This window comes from Amphiura filiformis, chromosome 14 (assembly GCF_039555335.1).
Source record: "Amphiura filiformis chromosome 14, Afil_fr2py, whole genome shotgun sequence".
NCBI lineage: Eukaryota > Metazoa > Echinodermata > Ophiuroidea > Amphilepidida > Amphiuridae > Amphiura > Amphiura filiformis.
This window is the reverse complement of record NC_092641.1, coordinates 51,449,705-51,475,989: the sequence shown is the minus strand read 5'-3', so window position 1 is coordinate 51,475,989 and position 26,285 is coordinate 51,449,705. Positions and strand designations below refer to the sequence as shown.

The 26,285-nt window shown below is 36.2% G+C and overlaps 1 protein-coding gene across 1 annotated transcript; it reads left to right on the top strand.

Annotated features, from left to right (window-relative positions):
* Positions 1-471: 471 nt before the first annotated feature.
* LOC140169480 (uncharacterized) lies at positions 472-25,054 on the top strand. The gene is made up of 9 exons (XM_072192741.1): positions 472-476; positions 1,805-1,926; positions 3,842-3,987; positions 7,011-7,215; positions 10,419-10,509; positions 13,689-13,747; positions 18,136-18,278; positions 22,386-22,427; positions 23,499-25,054. The coding sequence occupies exons 1-9, from the start codon at positions 472-474 to the stop codon at positions 23,583-23,585; spliced, it is 900 nt and encodes a 299-aa protein (XP_072048842.1). The 3' UTR covers positions 23,586-25,054.
* Positions 25,055-26,285: the final 1,231 nt, after the last annotated feature.

The following is a 26,285-nucleotide window of genomic DNA, read 5'->3' as shown; positions in this document are numbered from 1 at the left end:
TACGGCTCATTCGCCGTGTACGGTCACATATTTCATCACCGATGCCTATTTCAACCAAATCGATGATAATAATTTGACATTGGGATATTCCATTTGAAATCCATACATTCCCTGTGTAAAATATGATATAGGCTATAGTTTGATCAGCTCGTAATCGGCGGGCCTTATAGCATCGCGGATTGATATCAATATATTTTATTTTGAGAGTTGTCTTGTGACATCTTGCCAGAAGTATCCCATTTTATTAATTCAAAGTCCTATACTCATCCCCAGGTACTCATCTACTTTATTTAACACACACAAAATGGATCAGATAGACAAACTATATCACTCTTAACGTGGGTCTACTTTTCTGCATAGTGGTAAAAGCCTAACAATTCCCGCCGAGCTGATCAAACTATAAATGTGACACGATCTGGTCCATTTCCGGGGGCCAAAGGCGGCAAACTTGAAATTGAGATAAAGATAAATATGGAGTAAAAAACAATAAAATAAGCAAATAGACAACATAACTTCATAATTTCAGAACCAAGTATGCTAGACTTTTGGTGTTTTCAGAAAATGAAAGCCTAATGTTTGTGTAAGGTAATAAGGCCAAAAAAAAAAGGTTTGTCTCAAAGCTCGCGCGCGCATTTGTAAATTCGTGAGATTTGGAAAAAAAGAAATGCGGAATTTTTTTTATTTCAAAATTTTATTTTTTTATAGTTTTTCTTGAAAAATTCGGCAAAAATCAGATTTTTTTCTCAAAATACCATGAAAAAAGTCGGGAATAAAAAAAAAAATCGCATTTCGCATTTGTTTTCAAACCACTCGTGAGCTTTGAGACAAACCATTATTTTTTTTGGCCTAATTATAGTAACTCAATTTTCAAAAATGCCTCCTTTGGTGCCCATGGACCAGATCATGTCACAGATACTACCAATGTCATTTTGGTCCACTTCTCATGACAAAATGGGCTATTCAGTTGAAATCCATACACCTCCTATGGAAGACAGGACATTAATTTTCCACAGAGGGAGTATGAATTTCAAAAATGAGTGACCGCATTTGAAATCTGCACCCTTTGGCCATGCGTGTCAAATGGGGTGTATGGATTTCAACTGGAATAGCCCATTTAGTCACTCCAATTATATGGAGATAGTCAACATGTGACCACCCAGTGCCTCAGGCAAAGATCACTTTCTAATAGCTAAACTGGCCTCAAAAAGAAACTTATAATTTTTCCCAAGGTCATATCTTAAAATCCTCTCCATAAAAATGAACACAAATTGCACACAGGATTACTTCAATACTCTACTTCACAGCCCAACAGATTTCTTTGTTGGGTTCCACCTATTCGCCTGTGAATGTGGTCCCAGAAGCTGTTCCATGTCAGTGCATTTTGCTGTTGTGTCAGTTAGACAACTGCTTGGTTACTGACATGTTTTTAGAGTAGAGTATTGAAGTAATCCTGTGTGCAATTTTTGTTCATTTTTATGGAGAGGATTTTAAGATATGACCTTGTGAAAAATTATAAGTTTCTTTTTGAGGCCAGTTTAAATAATAGCGAGGGGTTAACTCATCTGCGTCAAGTGCACAGGTTATTTGCAGTGGAGTGCCTGAATGGGCGACCCCATTTGAAATTTGTATTCCCTGCGTGGATGATTAAGGTCTTGTCTTTCATAGGGGGTGTATGGATTTTAACTGTAATAGCCCATTGCAAGGCCGTTCCTATACTTTATTACTTTATTTTCAGTATGAAGCTCTTATAGTCACTGATTACTCTTTAATTATCTCCTTTTTAATCACTTTTATTATCTGTTAGATGTTGTGAATGCCTCCTTCCTAATGCGAATATTTGCCTGAGCCCACTACTTACTTGCAGAAATACCTTCGGAGGTTACTACTGCGAATGCATAAATCCGGGAGCTGGTGGTGCTTGTAACGGTAGGTGTTCTCGTTTTGTTGTTGTTCCTTAGCCTAGAAACCAAGACTACGGGCTGCAAATAACACGCTGATCGTCACTTTTGAATTGGTCGTAATATCAAAATACACATCAATACTGGTTCATTTGCAAAGGAATTATGGGTATATCAGCTGCATAGATAAAAGGCATCCAAGGCATCTTGCAGCTGTTATATGGTTGTTTAAATTACCATAGTAGGCCTATGGCTCCTATGCAAACCACAATAAGAAAACTAAAGCTATGCAGACATCTTCCACTAATTGCCTAAGCCACGTTCGGCCCACTCACACAGCAACACACAGAGCATGTATAGGGACCCAAAAAGCTGCACACGATTTAACACAATTAGCTCTATCGTATATCTTCAGCTTCGCATTCAGATTTTACCTTATACTCTTCAGCTTCTCAAAACTAGGCGTACGTCTTTTAAATTTTTATAAGGAGTTACTATGCAATATTACTATTTTACTAACTCATCTTCCAACTTATATTACGCCCGAGCAACTGGTAATTACATAGCCATAACATGGTCACCCAGCCACTGTGCAGCACTGGGAACCAATAATTATTATATAATATGAAGCTTTTAGCTATACCACAAATTTTCAATACTGCACAGTAATACCGTGCAAGATATTTTGATACTGAATGGGTGCACACATTTGCGTTGTCGCGCGAAACTCGTAGCGTGTTACGCTGTTTACATAAGCGCGCGGAGAGACCAAAGCAGGCGCAATTGATTAAGTTACGCAATTTGTTGTTCTGTACCACCGGCAAACATGAGGAAATTGATTACACTAACGACTGGTTTTGAAATGGCACCAACATGTTTATTTTGATACTTAAAAATAAATTCAATAAAGTGATAAACAACGGTGAAACATTGAATCCCTAAATAACATCACACCTTGACTTCTGTAACTCATCCTTGACTGGCATCACCACTGACCAACTTAACAGACTTCAAAGAATACAAAATTGTGCGGCCCGTTTAATCATGAAGAAAAGGAAGTATGAGCATATCACACCCGTCATATATGAGTTTCACTAGCTGCCTTTAGAATTTCAGATTCAGTATAAGTTAGTTGTTCTTGCTTTTCGGCACTTTGAAGATACGTTACCGACTACTGTCTGCTTGCTCTGCACGTACAAACCAGCTCATTCACTTTGATCTTCTACTGAAAGATTATTGAAATCTCCCCGTGTTAACCTTAAATTGGCTGCGGAATGCTCCTTTCATTTTGCTGCTCCGGCTGTTTGGAATTCGCTTCCTAACAGCGTCTGTAACACACATTCACTTACTTCGTTTAAAAAGCAACTTAAAACTCATTTTTTTTCTTCATGCTTTTCCGGATTCATAGATGTAACTTGTTTGTCTTTATTGTTTGTGCGCCTTGAGTTCTTTTGAAGATTGTGCACCTACATGTACTAAGAACCATCCACAGTGGCGTAACTAGGGTTGGTAGTGCCCGGGGCAAGAAACAAAATTGGTGCCCCTACCCCTCACCCGAGAATATCTTAGACGCAGGCAGTGGCGTAGCTAGGGGTTCTGGCGCCCAGGGCTAAGGGTAAATAATGCCCCCTCCCCTAATTCTTGAAACAATTCCATGCGTAGTGTGTGAAATTTTGGACAAACAAGGCCTACCACTAATTAATTTTGGTTACTAGAAGTTGAATATCGGTTTTAAAATGTTTGGTCGATCCATCATGTAATTATTTTCGTGTAATCTAATTCTAATCCTAACCCTAATCCTAACCCTAAGTCTAATCCTAATCATAGTCCTAACCCTAATCCTAACCATAATCCTAACCCTAAACTAACCCTAACCCTAATTTGTTGCCCCCCGCCTCCCCTAGTTACGCCACTGACCATTATTATTATTATCATCTATGCAGCTCCAGGATTTTCAGGATTTTCAGGACTATATAGAGGTCGATTTGCCATTGTTGAATTCCAAGGAGTAGCAGTCGTATTCACTCCTGAACTGCTTGACCCAACATCTGCAGCCTTTGTGCAATGGAGAACCATTATACAAGATGTAGTAAGTATCAGGGTTGGTGAGTTTTTTTTTTTTAAAAAAAAATCGATTTTATTTGGTTTAAAAGGGCATTTCGTGATCCACAGCCTCATCCCCCACTTTTCTCAAAAAAAAAGTTGAGATTTTTATATCACTGGAAACCTCTGGCTACATAATGTTTATGTACAAAATATTTCTTGCAGATTAATTCGTTTAGCAAAGATATCGTGAAATTTGAATTTCGTTCTGGTGCACCAGAACGAAAAATATCGCGAAATTACAACGCATTGTCTATGGAGCAGTGTAATACACATAATCATGCATAACTCGCGAACGCAAAATCAGAATCAACTGAAATTTTGGGAATAGGTTTTTTTCGTGGATATCTAATGAAAAATGACATAAATAGAGGATGCTAGGATCACGAAATACTCCTTTAAATTGGATTTTTTTAAAAATATACATCAACTTTTTTTATTCAAAGAACTGCTACAACCCATGATAAAGTCAAAAGTGACCAGTGGAATATTAGACATATGTGACACGATCAAGGGAAATGAGTCGTTGCTGATATTGATTTTGAGTTATTGGTAAAGAAAGTGTTAAAATTCTTTTGTTTTATATTGTTTTCAGCGATTGATTAATTGATGTAACTTTGCAAAGAAAAGTCGTATCAACATGGGGTTTTCAGTTTCAGAAAGCTCTAAATGTCCTCTTTAGAAACATATGTACAACTCATTTTCGACCAGGGTCGACATGTGACTCATTCCCCTTGATCATGTCACATATGCACAAACCTATCAATATTAAATTGAACATAAAACTGATCAACTAGACTCGCATTTATTTGAGAGGCTACAGTATCGCACCTTATCCAAGGTGCATCTTCAGGCCGTCTGATGATCGATAAGGTGCGATACTGTAGCCTCTCAAATAAATGTGAGTCCAGTCGATAAGTTTCATGTTCAATTTGATATTTATAAAACCTGGATGAATGACAACCTTCACAAACGTACAATCCTATCAAGTATTTACAAAAAATCAAAACACGTTTTCGGATGTGAAAATTTCAAAGAAAAAATTTGGTAAAATCATGGGGAAAAAAACCTGTTGAATTCTGCACCTTGGATAATGATATTTTTAGCAATAGATAAAATGACATCATAGAGGTATTTAATTATATCCAGAAGGTGTAGAAGCATTATTAATGAAGTAAAACAGTCAATTATAGAAAGAAATTAACTTAAATTTATCAAAAATGGTAAAAACTGAAAAAAAAATCACTAAATTAAAAAAAATCATTTGATTAAAATTGTGATTTAAATCGGTTGATTTAAATTGCGCCAAACCTATTATAATAATATAGTACATAGTGACTGCGAACTGTAATTAACCCCATGAGAATTACCTGCTGATTGGCCAAAAAGAAGTTTTAATTGTCAATTTCACCAATCGGCAACATTGTTAGAATAATTTCACCACGCAAAAGAAATGGGGTGAATTATTTGCAAAGCTTCATTCTGATTGGTGATTAAAGTGAAGGTATCATGTAATGGACCTATCAGAGGCAATGTTAGATTGGCAGGTAGTGCTCATAAAAGCTCATTGAAATCAAATCCAGTCATAAAAGATGGTATAATTATTTACAATATTGTACCCCGGATTATTATGCATTCGGCAAACTTTGATTCAAAGTGCATGGTTGTACAATGTACATGTATTTGCATTATGCGTGTAATGCGATGTGCCAAAATATAGTGTTAAGCTATGCATGAGCAAACCTTTATAAAGTTGTAAACTTGTAATTTTAAATACTGGAGATACGGTATTTACCCAAAAGTTACTTTTAATTCTTAAAGGACATATATCTATTGCAAAAAACAAGTTTAACTCCATATTCGAAGAGAATAATTACTACATTCACACTCGTTGCAAGTTTTTTATTCGCATTTCTCCTGGAAAAAGAGAAATTGTGTTGGTAAAATGCTCAGAGTTTTTTTCTGATAACAAAAACAGTATACGCTCTGTGCATTGAGAGTGTTGACAGTCCATTCTCTCAAAGCTGGCAATAGTCGTATCATGACATCACTGTAGTTTCTAGGTCAAATCTTTCAGAAGGAACTCACCGCTTACAGTTGGTTTTTGTGAAATATCAATTTTAAATGACTTATTTTCTCAAAAATAGGAGTCATTTTTATTGTCATCATAATATTAGCTTGCCAATGATATGATGTTGTCCAAGCAATATATATGCCCTTTAAAATAGGAACATTATTTTTGTAGCTTCAGAGATTGAGTAAAAGAATGATTTAGCGCCCCGTCTATTATATTTTATGGTAGGGGCATGGGGTAGGGGTGAACAGTCTGTAGTTGGTCAAAATTGTAAGTGTGAAGTTGTTACATATGGAACAAAACTTTGCCTGATGTTGAAGAAACTTTAAACACTAGGATCCGCAACATGCTCATCTATCAGGGGCACAGTTCTTAAACCCCAATACATTTGTACATTCATTGAATGACCCCTTGAAGATTTTTGGGTACAAAAACTCAAACTCTGCACTATGATTATGTAATTGAGGTTATTTGGACTATGCCATTGGGATGAGGCTAGGCCAAAAAAAAATTGTTTGTTTGTCCATAGAGGCTTATGAAATAGTTGGGTCGGTAGGTCGGAGTTTTTATTTTTTTTTTTTACAGATATTGCACTTGAAACTGACAATTTGAAGACTGGTAAATAAGTCAAAACACACAGCACTTCACTGGTTTAACTCTTGAGATGGTTCTGCATGTTATACTGTTCGTTTTCTTTACTTTTTCTTTCTTTAAATTTGTACTAACCACTGTTTTATACGATGTCCCATCGATGCCAAAAAAAAAAAAAAAAAAAATTCAAAAAAAATTCAAAAAAAAAAAAAAAAAAGAAGACACGGTCGGGACCAGGGTACACGGTCGGTCGGACATGGACAAACAAACAACTTTTTGGGGGCCAGCTATTGTGGTTCATAGTGAAGGTCATTCATTTTTCTTTGTTTGAATCCTTTTAACAGCTTCAAGATGTGTTTGCTGGTTTAGGAATTGTTACAGTGCTGTCATTTTATGACGGAAGTATCGGAGTCAACTTTCAGGTAGCAGTTGCGAATACAGCAGTGTCCCCACAGCAAGTGTCGCAGAGATTCTACAGTCAGATTAGTGGTGACTACTTTGTGGCATCATCGACTTTGAAACTTGCACCAAGTTCCATCTATTTTGAAGGTAGGTTAAGGAATGAGGGTCCCCCCAAAAAAGACAAAAAAAATTGCACAATTAGAAATGGGATGTACTGTAGAAAGCTAACAGTGACAATGTCATTTTTATCCTTTAGTTGATAAGAATTCTGCAATCTCATTGGTCAAACACCACTTGGATAAAAAACTGTATTACCTGCGTACTCATTAATATACAGGCAGATATTATTTCCCATATTACCTGCATAGTCATAATACTAGCGCGTTTGCGTTACATATGACTCGCGCAATATAAGACTCGCGCACATACTTCATGCGCGGCATGGCTGCACTGTTAAAAAAGCAAGGAAGAAACTGGCCTACTTTTTAGTAAGATTATTCCTTCAGCAAAGTTTACGAACAAGTCGGAAGATAATAAATTTCATGTTCTCTAAAGGATAAAATTATTACCCCTGTTTGTTCTCACGAAATACGGAAAAATATCTTGGTCTAGTGTCAGTATTCCATTCAGCCTTCGCTTCATGGAATACGGCACCAGACCGTAGATAGTTTCCCATATTTTGTTAACAAACAGGGGGTAACTAATAGTATATGTGTGTGCATCCATATCAAAACGATGCACGTGGCAGCCGTTTCAATTAATATCAACGTGCACATGATGTAAAAGGGCCCAAAAAAAAGCTCTCAAAGCTTGTGCGCGCATTTGTAAAATTGCGCGATTTGAAAAAAAAAAAATGCAGACATTTTTTTTATTTCAAATTTTTTTTTTTTTTTTCTGAAAAAATTCGGCGAAAATCAGATTTTTTCTCAAAATACCATAAACATACCAAGTCGGGAATAAAAAAAAAAAATTGCATTTCGCATTAATTTTGTTTTCGAACCACTTATGAGCTTTGAGACAAACCTTTATTTTTTTGGCCTAATAATTTGGATCTAAATATATTGCCTAAAAGTAATTCATTTGGATGACTTTGTGGAAGGATTTCGGGGAGACGAACAAAACGTAGAAGAGGGCGCCATTCTCTTACAGGTACATTGTATGTCACTGGCCGAGATATATATGTTGATTAAGTCGGTCTGCTCTGACAGCTCTGTTACCTACCTTTGCACAGTATTCTTTGTTGAACAAGGGTACACATCAGACACACCCAATTGTATTTATGATTTTTTGAAATTCCCGATATTATACAAATTTTATGGCAACTTATTAAACATTGTCATTGTCAATCCTCAAAGTAAATAAGAAGACCATCATATGAAAATTTTGACATTTTGTATTGAAGATATACATGAAGTTTCCCATACACTTGCATACACTACTATTAGAATTTATGAAGTTTAAAATGTCAAAAATGTCATTTTTTAATAATTTGCCATAAAATTTGTACTATATGGCAAATTTAAAAAAAAATCAAAATTATATGACATCAGAAGAACATTCCTCGTATTCAGAATGCATTTTGGTGTGTCTGAGGTGCTCTCAAGTCCCACAAAAAATACTTAGCTTTGCTCCAAAGCCAACCTATTTTCCATCCAATTGAAAGAAAAAATGAAAAAACCATGCCATATGCCCTCTGACACTATAGTAAAGACCGGCTGTAGGTGGCGTCGGTCACTGGACTTTCGGGGTTGGTGTGTGGGGTACGTAGACCAATATCTCAGGTAGACAGTGATCTATAAGTGGTCCTACTTTACTTGTTGGTGACTTGCCTATAGTGAAGCTTGCCTTCGGCAAGCTCTGTACAAATACATGTACTGCTGGGTGATGCATGGGAGTGGTATTAATTTTTTACAGAATGGATTGGCCTATATACATTTTCTTTACTAATACTAGTCACTTGCTTGGGTTTATTTTACTTGGGGATCTCTGGATCTTCTAAGGTACTGCGAGGGCTCTGATCAAGAGCTAAAAATACTCTGCAAAGGTGGGTTACAGAGCCCTTAACATGTTTAAAGTACTATAGATCAGTTGACCTCAATGTTTAACAACAATAGCAAGGGACTGGTATATCGATATGCTTGAGTGAACCCCATGCAACCAGTCAGGGACCGTGTATGAAGGGATTCGAAACGGATTATTGATATCTATTGTCAAGCCATTGTTATTGATATTGATTATCTTTTGCGACCTTCGATACCATGCGAGTTGCGCCGAGGGCGCGATATTTGATTTCTTATTATTTACTCATGTTGCGCTACAATATATCAAAAACACATCAAAATATTCCACTATTTTCTAAAGTTATGTCAAATTGTGTAAAATGTCTATCCTTTGTTGAACATAATTTCTGTGTAGCGTTGAGAATCATTTACATAGGATTTTGGAAATAAAATGTGATAATTTTGTGGAGATACAGAATGCTAGAACAAACAAATTTACATTTTTCTTGAATGTGTACACCGTACGCTGTCTGTTCCTACTGATTTGAATACTGAACTAATTCTGAAAATAATGTTCTTATGAATTATGTTGTTAGAGTATATCATTATAGGCAAACGTGTAGGCTCATTTCGCAATGTACAAGACAAGCCACACGCTGTATTGTAACTGTGCTTGGATTCGTACCAGGGTCTATCGATCAACATATTATTTATGCTTGCTCAACTGAGGATAATTTGTAAACCAGCAACTCGCATGGTACAATGGGTGGAAGCCGTTTCTAGTCCCTTCATACACGGTCCCTGAACCTAGACTGCTGCCCTCAGTCGTCAACCGTCTGGATTGACGACTGAGAAAACTACGTGGAAAAAAAGTGACGGATTTTGCAACAGGATTCCTGTGGCATAGAGCATCTTGCAGTTGTGTCCAAATTGACCTTTTGACCGAGTTTGTAATTTTAGAAGTTCAGAGCGCGATCTTGTCACAGCGGCCTTGGTACAGCTGACGCATGATGCAAGCGCCGCTAGTCAATCGCGCCACTGGCGCACAACTGAAGTCGCATTGAATAGTTTTCAGAAGTCCGTCATGATATTGGCTGTAAGATAATCAGTCGTCACTACGAAGCATACACAGTACATGCGAAGTGTAGATGGCTGATTGGAATTAGTCTACCCTGAACCACTACACTGTTCAAAAGCTTTATTGTGATGTGATGGGAGTTCTAAAAACACGAGCCCTGAACAAAATATGAACAATGGAAATTGTGATGATGCGTGCGCATACTGTCAGGCATTGACGTAGAAGTCAACTCATCTATATCGTAATAATGATTTTTTAACCATTTCTAACAGGTGATGGCTATGATTATGATGGGTGTCCTCTTGGTTATTGTCTCAATGGCGGTGTCTGTGTTGCTTCATCAACCTATGGATATTCCTGCTTGTAAGTATACAAGGGGGTATCAAGAAGTTTTAGAAATCGCCCAGAAGCGAAAGAGCTATATCAATGAAATTTTGTCAGTGCAATCACTGGTCCTTATGTACACTATAGTGCAAAAATGGTCTCATAAGTATGTTTACTTTTTTTACAGGCGACGCTAGATGCTAATAACCTGCTGCCCCAGTTACTGCGCATAAACTGCAAGATTGAGAAAATTGAGGCAAGCAGCGTTATTAAGATCCTGCATTTGAAGGGTTGCAGTGCCTAGAAAATCGATGATGAAATGAAAGTTATCTTCGGTGTTGATTGTGATATTGTCACTGTTGCTGTTTGGAAAATGACTTTTTATTTCATCACAGATTTTTTGGGCACTGTAACCCTTAAAATGGAACTTAATCATGCTACATGCCTCAATTTTCTCCATTTTGCTGGTTGTGCGTTTACATAGGCAGGTACTGACATCTAGCGCCTGCAAAAAAAGTAAACATTCTTATGAGACCATTTTTGCACCATAGTGTACATAAGGACCAGTGATTGCACTGACAAAATTTCATTGATATAGCTCTTTCACTTCTGGGCGATTTCTAAAACTTTTTGATACCCCTTGTAGGCCTGCATTTTGTTTCAAGGTGGTCTCTGGCAATCACAACATTGTACCTTATATGTGAGAAAAATAATTATCAAGCACAAATCACATGGTTTCATTTAAAATAAACTCATAGTGACCATAAAAACGAATAAAAACATCAGTCTCTCAACACGTGATATTAAAAATTTTCGAGTGCCGCAATTGTCGAGCGCAATGACGTCCCAGTAATACAATGAAGGCTGACGACAATTGAGCACAACTAAGTATTACGTCATTGCACTTAGACAATTTCTACACGGGAATTTTGAATATCGCGTGTTGAGAGTCAACTGTTTTGATTAGTTTTTATGGTCATTATGAGTTTATTTTAAATGAAATCATATGATTCGTGGTTGATAATTATTTTTCTAACATATAAGGCATAATGTTAGGATTGCCGGAGACTCCCTTTTACCCTATTCTATTACCCCCACAAAAGTGGTATATTTGAGTGGTGTGGAGGTATCATACTAACTACTGCGTTGCAGTGTTATCGGTTGGGTAAAAAACAATAAGTGCATATGACATACCATTGGCAAGCTTGGACTTTTAGAAAAACAAGTTCAATAATCAATTTTGTAAATTTCATGCAAATTAGCTCATGAATAATTAATTAGCTCATAGCCAAATATGATGAAAAATATATTTTGATTTACATTTTTGAAGTGTATGAGTACATCAATGTGGCATTTTCATGCAGTTTTAAATACACTGCCATGTTTCTACATAATAATAAAAAGAAATCCGAGTTAATTTGTCGGACTATATTTAAAAAGTTTAAAGGGCAAAATTTGGCCTAAAAATGGTTAAAATTTGGAAGTTTCCAACATTTTAAACCATTTTATGATGTGTAAATGGTAGTTAGGGAAAAAGGGTTTTTGTTGATAGAGAAGTGATAAATTATCAAAACTGTTCAAAAGATAAGACATTATTTGTGTAAATATTTTTTTACACACATATTAAGCCATTTCGTGCCATATGGCACTAAATCGATGGGTAATAAACATCTCAAAAAAAGTAACTAACCCCCCTTAAATAATGCCCATTATTCAAAAAGGGGCTATTGTATTGCAAATCTCTAAAATGCGTTGGAAGCAGAATTTATTTCTGCGCATTTTAACAGCTCATTTGATACGGTAGCTCAGAAAACAAAACACCCGTCAATTTTATGTAGTGATGTCCAGATTTGAAAGTTGCACTTACATACAAATTATTACAATACAAAAACACTCAGATATCATTACACAGATTTCCTTCCATTACACTGAATGCAAAATCAATAGAATTTACTGCAACTTTCAAATCTTGGGCTACATTGATTTAAATGTACGCTGTGACGTCAATATTTAGTCAATTGTTTCAAATGAGGTGTCAAAATGTGCAGAAATAAATTCTGCTGCCAACGCATTTTAGAGATTTGTAATACAATTACCAGTTTTTGAATAATGGTCAATATTTAAGGGGGGTCAGTTACTTTTTTTGAGATGTTTAAAATAGGGTTAACGGAATTTTGTAGTAGTTTGTGGTCCAACTACACACTGTTAATCAGCGATCATGTAGAGTAGAAGGCAAGAGGTCTCCTCTCCTACTACACGCTGACGGCCAATATGTCAACCATCTTGTTGTCAAGACCGTTGATCATCTAGTCAGCTTGATTGTTTATCACTTCTGTGTTTATGCTCATGTACTCTTAGCGCACAACACACTTGAGCGCAGACCACGCAAGAAATAAAAAATTAAATTAACATTTTGTCTCGCTTTTGTTTGTTAAACCGAAATTTGAACAGTTTCACAATTTAACGTCTGGAATTTCTTCCAAAATCAGACATTGTCTCTGGTTCAGATTAGCTATAAAACACAACATCTTGGTTACGGACATGGATTTTAAGTCATGACTTAAGGGGGTACTACACCCCTGCCCAATTTTGTGCCTATTTTTGCATTTTTCTCAAAAATGATAGAGCATTGATGACAAATAAGATATGTATATTATAGGGGCAAGGCAAAAAATATTGACTTTTACAGTACTTATGGCTTTATTACATCCATGTGTCATTGAAAGTAAACCAGGTGCAAGGATTAAAGCCATATTATAACATTTCTGTAAAAATAGATTAGTATTTATTTTCCATAAAATGTTAGCTTTTACTGTCAGATATGCCCCCTTTTAATTTTGAGCCGAACAAGTGAGGTAAAGCATAGAAAATTAGAATTTACTACTAGCGTCCATGCATGTTACTCCCGCGGTTGTAATATGGTACGATCTTCTGGGTGTGTGTGTATGTGTATCCCGCACGCCATGTACGTACGGTGCATATGTGTTTGACTATAATATTTCCATTGTAATAATAAAATGCCGGTTCCAGCGTTTTATTCAAAATCTCGGATTTAGACAAAACTACAGCACCTAAAGTCTTGATTTTTGCAGAGTATCTTTATTGACTAAAGTACATTACAATCATGTAAAAACCAGAATTTTTTTTGAGGGCGCTCCCCTCAGCAAATGTTATAATATGGCTTTAATGACTGATTAATGATTATGTTAATCTTTCAGATGTGCTGTCGGTTACTCTGGTCAGACTTGTGACGTGTATGACAATCCAGATAGAGATGGTAAGTTGGGCTATTCTACTTGATATCCTCACTACCCCTGTGGAAGATTTTGGAAATATCCTCCACAGGGGGAGTATGTTTTTCAATTGTAGTTGGTCAGGGTTAATCATTTTGAAACCCATACTCCCCCGTATTATTGCTTTACCTACAGGGTGTCCCAGAAAAAATTACCGAGCAAATAAAATTGAACGTAAGTCGAGAAATAGACATCAGAATCAAAAAATTCAAAATGTAGCGCATAGCTTATTTTGTTGTGCATCACATACTGAAAATTTTATTTGATTCGGTTGACTGGTTCTTGAAGAAATGAACGATTACATAAAGTGTGCATCAATTCAGTTCATTCCAAGTTTGATCAACAGACGCTTTTTTCATACTCGCTCACCGCTGCCTAAACTGTGCATATCTCATTAAATTTAGTCCATATTATCTATTTTATAATCGGACGGTGTTATGTCATTCATGCTTTCACTGAAGATGAATAAAAGTTTGTCCGTAAAACTTTGATTTCTGCAATTGGAAGCTCTCCAACTTCAATTCTTCATGTTGTGCAAATATGTTATATTTTAACTTTCCAAAGAACATTTGAGACAAGAATAACAATGGTCAAGTGCTTACAGCTTTACGTGTGATTTTTGATACCATGCAACATCATTACTGTTAAAGTTTTATAAGATTTAAACTTTGCATTACAATTTCTTGGAAATATTCCAAAAACATTAATGTGTGTGAGAAATTTTAAGCCAGCTGGAATTCTTTATGCAATAATTCTTTATGCAACATTAACGAAAACTATATATTTACAAGTACCGAGCATCATCTTACATGCAAGCTTTCATTTTCAATATCGTGCAGGTTTTCAAATTTTAAAACCTAATTAAATGTTTTGCAAGAAACAGATTGTTTAAAAAGAACGAGGATTTCACAGAAGAAAATATGAAGCCCATTGACAGTTAACAACTAGTGTGCATTATGTTGAATGATCTTTCTTTCAAACTTGGAATGAAGTGAATTGACACATGCGTTATGTAATCGCTCATTTCTTCGCGATCAGTCAACCGATTCCAGCGAAATTGACGTATGATATGCAGAATAAGATGGGCTACAAGCTGATGTTTAGATTTTTGGATTCTGATGTCTATTTCTCGACTTACGTTCAAATTTGTTCGCCCGGTAATTTTTTCTGGGACACCCTGTATATCTTCTACAACTGGAGTGAGTATTTCAAATGGAAGTTACCCAATTTTCTACTTTATTCAAAACTCATATGCCCTCTGTGGAAGACTTAAGATAAATCTTCCACAGGGGTAGTGTGGATTTTAAATAGAATATCCCATTGGGTCCATGAAGAATTTTAAACATTAACATTGAGGGTGCTAATTATTTATTTATAAGTTTAGCATATTTTTAAGCAGCAAATACTTGTATAATTATACTTGCGATTAATATTTTGTGATTGTAGCATCCTCTTTTTATGACATTTTTCAGTAGATAGCCAAGAAAAAAACTTATTCGCACAATTTCAGTTGATTCTGATTTTGCGTTTGTGGGATATGCATGATTATGTGTATTACACTGCTCTATAAACCACTACTCTACTCTATAGACCCTTTGGCAATATTTTTGTAAAACAAATTAATTTTTTATACATAAACATGTCACAACAAAATCACAACTTTTTTTTAGAAAAGTGGGGCAATAAAAATAAGAATATATGATGGGCTAAATCATAATACAAATAAAAATGTATAACTAACTTAATTTTGATGAAAATAATTAGCACCCTGAATCTTCACAATATATAAAGTGTAGAGGAAAATAAAGAAAGTAATTAACCCTAACCGTTTTAAGGCTTTTTGGCGACGGGAAGGGAAAGAAGGAAGGAATAAAGAGAGAAAACAAAGAAAGAAGTTGTTTGCTCTGGGTGGGATTTGAACCCGAGACCCCTCGCATGCCAGGCACTGCCACTGGTCTTGGGCTTCACTGGCCAGCGAAACCGTGCCTATATATCACTTAGAGCGATTGCATCATCACGCCACATAGGATGCACGCACGAACAGCGCATATATCAAGTAGTATTTTGTAGTATACAGTCCTGTTAGGGTTAAGGAAGCCTATATTGAGTTTCGATAGTGGTAACCTAACCCTAACCGCCTGAAGGCTTTTTGGCGACGGGAAGGGAAAGAAGGAAGGAATACAGAGAGAAAACAAAGAAAGAAGTTGTTTGCTCTGGTTGGGATTAGAACCTTCGCTGGCCAGCGAAACCGTGCCTATATATCACTTAGGGCGATTGCATCATCACGCCATGTGGGATGCATGCACGAACAGCACATATATCAAGTAGTATTTTGTAGTATACAGTCCTGTTAGGGTTAAGGAAGCCTATATTGAGTTTCGATAGTGTTAACCTAACCCTAACCGCCTAAAGGCTTTTTGGCGACGGGAAGGGAAAGAATAAAGAGAGAAAACAAAGAAAGAAGTTGTTTGCTCTGGTTGGGATTCGAACCCGAGACCCCTCGCATGCCAGGCACTGGGTCGGCGACACTTTGCCACGGGTCTTGGGCCGCTGGCCAGCGAAACCGTGCCTATATATCACTTAGGCGATTGCATCATCACGCCACGTGGGATGCATGCACGAACAGCGCATATATCAAGTAGTATTTTGTAGTATACAGTCCTGTTAGGGTTAAGTAGATATCAGTGATTGAGGTATATAATATGTGACACGATCTGGTCAAAGGAGGCATTTTTGAAAATTGAGTTATTATAATTATTACCTTATGCAAACATTTAGGCCATTATAAACTGAAAACACAAAGGACCGTATGCACAAACGAGTTATAGACCAGGTCTACAGTTAGACCTGGTCTAAGTGGAATTTAGTTCCATCAGGAATGGTCCTTTTCTATTATTTCCTCCCAATAGCAGCTAGCAAATTCTAGGATTTTAATGCAAAGTTCAAAAATAATACAAAATAACTCAAGCAAATGTAAAGGAAAATGTCCTTTCTCCTGAGACTAAATTCCACTTAAACCAGCTCTGACTTTAGACCCGGTCTAACTCTTTTGTGCATACGGACCCCAAGGTCTAGCATACTTGGGTCTAATTATGTTCTGAAGTTTTGTGGTATCTATTTTCTTATGTATTTTTTGTTTTCTTACTACATATTTTTGCCTTTATTTAAAATTTAAAATTTGCTGCCTTTGGCCTTGATGGACCAGATTGTGTCACATCTATGATACATCTATTATAGCGTGTATGTTTTGCCAAATACGAGGGTATTACCTTGAAGTTTCATTTTGACCATTAACCAATAGAGTATATGGGATTTGATCAAGCAAAATGAGTCGGATGTCGGGAATATTGATTTTCAGATATAGCCAGTACTACAGGTAAATTGAGTAATTCTTGGCCAATCTCGAACATTATGAACGCTAGTGGCTCATGATAAACACACACGCAGATGGCGTGGTACAGAAGAATGCATACACGCGCCTTATTTCATTACACGCTTAGTGCGCTACATGGATGCAACACGCATGTTCCAGCTTGACCAAGAAATACTTTTTACCTGTAGTATTCAACTTCCTTTGTATTTTATTGTTATGAGCAACTGTAAGTCTAATTATGATGGGGTTTTATTTATAGCAAAATAAAGCTCTGAGAATGGCTCATGTAATGAAATTGAATACATGAATACAAAACCCACCCAAGTCCATGGGAAGTGATTTTGAGAGAAAAACCTGTGTATCATTTTAATTCCTTCAGTTAGATTTACCTGGTCAATATGGTAAGTTTTACATGCAAATGAGTGGATTAACCTGTATTAGGTATGACGATTAGCATTTCAGGGACTTCGTGGGGTTCATTTTAAATCTTGGACTTGGGTGGTTTTTGGAATCATATACAAAGACAACAATGTTAGAATGAGATTACCACTAGTAAGATAATACAAAATAAGCACACACGGTATGTATAATGTTTATAAGCATTGTGCTATGTAATATAAACCACACACTTTCCTTTATTAAACCCATTTTTTTTTTCAAAAGTCACTCTCTAACAATGAATGTGTTACAAGTGGACTTTTATACATACTGGATTTCAATCAATGTGTTACAAGACTCAAATCATGGAATTGGGTGGTTCTTTCATACATGCTATTTTTCACATGCTCAATAGACACAGAGGATGAATTTGAGTTGTTCTTTCATGCATATGACTGGCCTATGTACAGCAACAATTTCCCATGCTTAACTCAATTTAGCCAACGTATGGACTTGGGTGGGTTTTGTATTCATATATTCAATTGAAAACTAAATCTTGATTTTGATCAACACCAGCTTGATTGCATCACATAATTATGGATTTTGCTTGCTTCTTTTCAGATGGGACCCTTTCTACAGGGGTAATAGCAGCAATCGCAGTGGCAGGCCTGGTTGCTGTACTTAGTCTCTTCCTGATATGTCTATGCTGCTTTTTCATCTCCCGAAGACTGCCCAGCCGTGGGAAAAACCCAGACCGAACGACGGTAGGTATAATGGGCTATTCCATTTAAAATTCCATTTGGTTCTATATAATTTTCCGTTCCTTTCCTATATGGGCGTAATCTTGCAATTACTGTCTGCCTCTGTTGTCCTCATGCCTAAGGGGTGGTGCAATAATTATGTGTCCCCCAGGGGTGGTGAATTTTAGGGGTTGCAAAGGTTTTTGGATGGCCATTAAGGGGGTAAAGGTTTTTTATTGGTACATCAAAAGGGGGAACAAAGATTTTTTGGGATGGCAAAAAGAGGGGGCAAAGATTTTTCCAGTTGAAATCCATACACCTTATATATGGAAGACATGACCTTAGTCTTCCACACAGAGAGTGTGAATGTCAAATGGGGTTATCTGGATTGGGTGACTCCATTTGAAATGTACACTCCCTTTGTAGGAGATTAAGCTCATGTCTTCTACAGGGGTGTATGGATTTCAACTGGAATAACTCATACATCATAGCGCATTCAAATACAAAACAAACTATGTTTTTCTTTTGCTCAAATTTTGCAAAACATGCTGATATTCTATCCAGTGGCGTGCGCAGGTTTTCAAAAGTATATGTGTGTTGGGGGTGCACAGTGTCAATTCCCCAGACTGTTCAAAACTTTTCCCTGCCCCCCACCCCATTTGCGCAAGCCCCCGATTCTATTAAAGCTTTCTCAAAACGAGCCTTAAAGCTAAAGATTCAGATACCTATTTATCAAAATGCAAACTGTTGACTTGCGCTCAAATTTGTAATGATCTGTCTAAGCTACCCGCTGGTCCAAGTCCATATTCGATGGCGTAACACATGATTATTCTGAAAATTCAAAATGACTGCCAATTGGGCGAAATTTCAAGAACATTTAGAGCAATTTTTACCCCTATTTTGTACTAAAACAGATATAGTTTAATGGGAATTTGGGTTGAAAAACTACCCCTACAGAGATGCCAATCCTCCCTATTTTAGACGAAGGTTCCCTATTTTTGGAAACATTTTTGTCCATTTTGACACCCAAATTTGGCAACCTCCCTATTTGTGGCAAGTTATGTGCCATTGAAGTTGCATGTAATTTTGAAAACCTTATTTTTTGTTTGAATCCTTCCTATTTTCTGGATGTTAATGTTGGCATCTTTGCCCCTATTTCCACAATTTCGAGAACACTTTTAAGAATTTAGCATTTCAAGAACATGATTTAAAATGACTTTGGCAGGCAGCTTACTGAAATTTCCTGTGATGAATGCACAAGTCCCAGACATGAGCAAAAATAGCACATTATTGCTTACAAAATCCCCCAAACCTGGGGAAATTGTGAAAAAGGGATTTTACTATACAGATGGAGGATGGGTTAGTATAGTAGTGGTCTTCTCACTCACTTCTCACCACTGCGACTGGGGTTCAAATCCCTGCGGTGCCATATGTGTGTTTGGTTGCCGATCCATGCTCGTCCTCGCAGGTTTTTCTTCCGGGTGCTCCGGTTTTCCTCCTGTATCTAAAATCGAACCTCTTCCCATATCCCTGTGCCATCATGTCCGGTTGGCATCCCTTGAATTTTGTAGCCTCTGAGTACTATTGGGCTTTGACTGGCTTTGGCCGAATGTTATAAATAAAAGGATGTGTTCATAGATTACTGGATATATACCCTATATTTTACATTTAAAATAGACTTGGTGATTTATTAAAGCATTATTTACAATATTGTTTCATGCAAGCCAGCCGAAGCCGACCTACACTCGTCAGAATATGCTATAATCACTGGAAACTGATTATGATGCCCCGATTTCTAGCGCGGAGTGCTCACGCCGCGAAGTGGCGGCGGCGAGCGCGTTCACCGAGCGTAAAGCGCGCAGAGCTAGTACTAGATATTTATACAGTTTAATTGGCATAAATTTACAGTCAAATATTCAACTGAATGGAAATTAATTAGTCGGGCTAAGGCCTATTCAACTACCAACAAACTATGCAGACTTTGTCCAGAGGAAAAATACTTCATCATATTTAAGCCTCATCTCTCCTCACTGAACAAAGGAATGAACTAATAAACACTTGTAGACACAGGAAGAAGCATCTCTTGATCAACTACAACTGATCAATATATCAAGTATTGACTGCCTTCATGAACTTGAATTGCTTATATTATGTTACGTAACCATTTTTGACTGTAAATTTATGCCAATTAAACTGTATAAATATCTAGTACTAGCTCTGCGCGCTATACGCTCGGTGAATGCGCTAGCCGTCGCCGCCACCACTTCGCGGCGTGAGCACTCCGCGCTAGAAATCGGGGCATCATAATCAGTTTCCAGTGATTAGCATATTCTGACGAGTGTAGGTCTGCTTCGGCTGGCTTGCATGAAACAATATTGTAAATAATGCTTTAATAAATCACCAAGTCTATTTTAGGGCAATTCCAAGCATCATTCCGCAACGTGAAGTTTGCATATGCAAATCAGGGTCGTTTGGAAAAGTTTCTCCCACCTTAATCTTTCACTTACCCAAAATAGTTTCCATTATACTCTTCACCTACCAAATTGGCTGCTGCATTAAAAAGAATTAATGTGCAAACTTCACGTTGCGGAATGATGTTGCTTGGAATTGCCCTTTAACAGTCCTGTATTCACTATTTATAAATAGCTATTTATATATCACCATGGGGTACATGGGCGCAGCCATTACACAACATCGTATCACCAAAGAGTATCTAGATAAGCATTCACTCCATACAAATGAATAGGAAAACAAGATGTCGGTATTCATGAATTTTCACAAAAATGATATGGGCCAAAAATCTGAAGATTGTGGGATTCTGTAACTTACATATGTTATGAGAAACTGGTTTTAGAGAAAATTTACCGAAAGCGTTTTAAAATTTACCGAGCGCCATTCATTTTATAATGGTTTTTATTGGTAAAACACCCCAAATTTTGAGCGACTAGTTGCTGAAGTCAACCGACTTACCATTGAAAAGTACAGGAAGACCACCTACTGTGCTAGAGGTCAACTCTCCAGACATACTGGCGCCCAGCCAAAATGGCAACCTCCATTTCTCTCTATCAAGAATTTATATATTGCTATTTATAAATAGTGAATACAGGACTGTTTAAATGTATTCCAGCTCCCTTCTTGGTTGAGCACTTTACTGTGGATGATTTACCTCACTTGGATTTATTTACCCTATATTTTATGCATACACATACTCAATGTTAAAGCCATATTATAACATTTGCTGAGGAGAACACCCTCAAAATTTTTTTAATACTCTGCAAAAATCAAGACTTTAGTGCTGTAGTTTTGTCAAAATCCAAGATTTTGAATAAAACGATGGAACCGGCGTTTTATTATTACGATGCAAATAATAGTCGAACACGTATGCACAGTACGTACACGGCGTGCGGGATACACATACACACCCACCCAGAGGATTGTACCGTATTATAACTGCGGGAATAACATGCATAGGCGCTAGTAGTAAATTCCAATTTTCTATGCTTTACCTCGCTTGTTCGGCTCAAAATTAAAAGCGGACATATCTGACCGTAAAAGCTAACATTTTATGGAAAATAAATACTAATCTATTTTTAAAGAAATGTTATAATATGGCTTTAACTTGGACCACCGGGTTAAAGCTTTAAGTGGTAGCATTCTGTGTTATATACCTCATCTAAAGATTCCTGCTATCTGATTGGTTAAAATCGTGGGCATAATTTAGGACTATGCCCGCAAAAGTAACTATTCTCTGGACGTAGTTCTGCGTGTGCTTTATTCCCAGCGTAAAATGATATTACGCACATGTTAATATATTCGCCCGCTAGAATTATGTGGAAATCGCAGATTGTAATCTGTGCCGTTCGCATTGAAACTATTAATTTCGCTTCCCCAAATCGATGCTTTTAACCAAACAGATGACAAGAATCCTAAGATTTGGTATATAAAACAAATATTGACTGCTTTTTATTAGGGGCATGGTTAAAATTATAGGCCCAAGGTGATCTCAAACCATGACTATGCCCCTCGGCTATGCCTGGGGCATAATCGGGGCATAGTCATGGTTTTGAGATCACCGTTGTATACTAATTCATTGTCATTGCTTCTCTCTTTCACTCTTATTAACACACACAGGAAGTAGGCATGTTTCCTCAACAAATGCAAATGCCTAATGGGGTAAGTAAGCTTAAGACTAATCCCCATTCCAGAAAAATACAGCAATAATTTTTTTTGGATTAAAAAAATATTGTCCAGTTTTGCCAAATGAAATATAGCTAAATCCTAATCCTTTTAGTTAATTCTAAAATGTGGCAATTTGAGGGGAAAAGGACCAAAAACATGCAATTTTGCATGTTTTCTAGCAATTGTAGTTACAAAATTATAGACTTGGAACAAGTCTAAACATTCAAAATCTTGAGGATAGACTCATAAAAGTTTAGAAATTGTGGTTTCCAAAATCTAGAATGCATATATGCATAACTTGAAATTAGTCTTTGTATAAGTCTTTGGACTTGATTGTCACAGCATACAAAACAATGCTCTAAAAACATATGTTTTTGGCCCTTATTTCCATAAATTGGCCAAATAGTAAAATTTGACTTTTATTGCCAGTTAGAACTTACTGAAGGATTAGGATTTAGCTATAGATAATATTTTATTGATTCTAAAAATTTAGTGCTGTATTTTTCTGCATTTCTTCAAATCTTGGATTCAACAAGTACCATAAGTGCCATTGGGATATAGTGTCTATAGAAAATGCTCCACATCATACACTGTTCCAAGAGTCGATCTGCTGGCAATATTCTTATGTGCATGCTGGAATGGTCACATAAAAACTACAATGCCTATCTTTTATTCACATTCTTAGTCAGTTTATTACTAACATGAAAGTTCATATATGTTGGTAAACTTCATAATTGATTGTTTAAAGTCATGATCTCAACACAAAATTAAAACATACCTCAAATTTTCGTCACAACCAAACTAGCTGTTGAGGAGACTATAATTATCTGCGATAAGCCTGCCCAGAAATCCAAAAGCGGTAGCCACCAGGAAGCTTTTTTTTTCATGATTTCTCTGATTTTTCCGGAAATACATTGACTTGGAGCGTCAAATTTCAGGATAGTAATGAGAAAAATACGATCTGTTGTGTGATACCAAAAACTCATTAACAGGGATGATGTTGTCGATCGGGTTACGGATCTTTAACTTCGGTGGTAACATTCTTATTCCTTGCTTATTTTACAGGTTTTGGATTTGGCGAACTTACAGCTGAATTATGAAGGCTCAACAACAGGGAACAATAATCAATTTGGTAACATGATGGTGTACTAGCTCAAGAAATAACGGCAATGGCGTAGCCAGGATTTTGGAACCGGAGGGGCACAACTTGTAAATGTACAGACGGAAATATTTTTTTGCCGACGGAAGTTTTGATTTGTTGACCCAAATTTTTGGTTTGAAAAAGTGAAGAGCAAAAAAAAAAGAAGGATAATAGGCGGTACCAACAAAAAACACACACAATTTTTATGTATAATTCACAATTTTTCATAATTTTTTTACAATTCTCCCCTTTTTTCTGTCACCCTAGGTAAAAAATAGTCTATTGTTAACCCAATTTTTTTTTCACTAACGCCTTCCGTCTCACCGACGGCCTTACATGACCCAACAGCCATGACTACGCCACTGAATAATGGAGCGGCGACAGCAAATATATCGCCAGTAAAAATAGATCTAAATGTTAATGTGTCATATTTTATCAAATAATAGTTTTTCATTCTAATTCCATTGGAGTGAGTGGATGAACTCCCAGAATAAGAACTGATTTTTATTTTTTTTAGCATGGACTAACCAATGCTTACAAGTAAGAATACATACCCGAACCAATGTTTGTTGCCACATTAAGTTTGCGGGTTTGGCATATGAAGTCTAGATCTAGTGTCTTTTTTTTCTTTATTTTAACATATTATATTGATAAATTGGACAAATTTTATTAAATTATAGTTCTAAATCATATTTGGGTTGCCTTTAAAATTTGTATATTGCCAATATTCCATGTTTGTATTAAGTTTAGACTTGGAACATTAAAAGCAGCATAATTGAAATATCATTGGCAGCTGCAGTTACATGTATATACACATATAACTTGAGTATGGTTTGGTGTCATTCTTAAACTTTTACCATGCACATACCACTTAACGATTAGAATACTTTGTTTTGCACCATTTCTGTTTTAAAGCCACAACAAATTTGTATCTAAATAGCTTTGAAAATGAATGATGTTCTATCAAATTCTCTTTCAAAAAGAAAAACCAGCACTGAATATTACGTTTCACTACCTGGAGAGAATTGATCAAAAATTGAATTCCCTCCTGAGGTTCGTATCTGTCAATGAGTTGACTAGATCACAAGGATGTCATAGCTAGAGGCAGTATATAACACAAATGGGTCAATGAGTTACATAAAAATGACCTTGTGTGGTACATGTATTTAGTTCCCAGGAATTGAGTTTTGCCTGAGGCAGTTTGTGGTTAATGTTGATCCCTCACTACAAGAGTTATTACCATCGATTTGGTTGAAAAAGGAGGTGAGACATGATCAAATCTCTCCAGGTAACAAAACGTAATGAATGATGTGAGGTGCCTTCAAACATGTGTTGCTAACTGTAAGTGTCCATACGGGACAGAGAGAAAACCAATTTCAACACAATAAGCGACATTGGCATTACAAATTTGTTTGCATTTTTCGGGATATTTTTAACTCTGATCTTAAATTACTGTAATTGTTATTCATTCATTTATTGATGTTATCATTAAAAATATTTTATATAATTGATGAAATTTTTATTTATTTTTTCATTACTTTAAATTTTGTACAACAATAAAGAATTTTTCTGATAGGTCAAAGTGCAAGATATCCCCAAACTATAAAAACTGTCCCACAATGCATTGCAAATTTTAAAGGCATATTGTACAAAATAATATTAGGTCACTTTTGATCTTACCACATGCAGGGTATGTTGGCACACCTATCCGTAGTGCAAAAATAGAATAACAACAAAGGACTGATTTTAGGATGATTTTTTGTATTTTATGAGTTTAGGAATTGCTGGTATAGTGCCACTTAGCCATAAAAAATATTGTTTGATTGGCGTAACCCGACCGACCCTAAAGATAGGTCCGACCCTAGACTTTTTGTTTGTTTTTTTTTGCAAAAAAATAAATAAATATAAATTTAAAAAAAAGGAACAAAAAAGTTCGAAGGTCTTTATCATATGCAATTTACCACTTAAAATGTGTGTAAAAAAAAAATTGCCCTAATTTTTTTTTTTTTGTTACGCCAATCAAACACTTTTTTTAGGCCTTAACTGGAATTAACAGGTGATTTTGATGTTTTAATGCACTTGGGTTCCGAGAATCGATACAGCATTGGTGGATGCCCGCTCTACTTGTAATAAGAAAATAAAAGACTAGTAAGCGGGCTACCAATCAAAACATGATGTGGCTTTCAGCTTCAAGTAAATCACTATATCAAAATTACCTGTAAATTCAAGTCATTATGATTTATGACTTAAAGGAGTATTTCGTGATCCTAGCATCCTCTTTTTATGACATTTTTCAGTAGATATCCACGAAAAAGCATATTCCCAAAATTTCATTTGATTCTGATTTTGCGTTTGCGAGTTATGCATGATTATGTGTATTACACTGCTCCATAGAAAATGTGTTGAAATTCAAATTTCATGATATCTTTACTAAACAAATTAATCTGCAAGATATTTTTGTGCCTAAACATTATGTAGAGGTTTCCAGTGATATAAAAATCTTAACTTTTTATGAGTGGGGGGATGAGGCTGTGGATCACGAAATGCCCTTTTAATTGAATGTAGATAGTGTATTATAAAATGTCATTTCATTTTATTTTTTTTTTCAATCTGTTTTATTAACGCTATTGAAAAGAACAATGCGCGTATATAAATGGATAACACTTTTTTAACACTTTAGTGTGTTAATCTATACATTTGATGTTGCACAA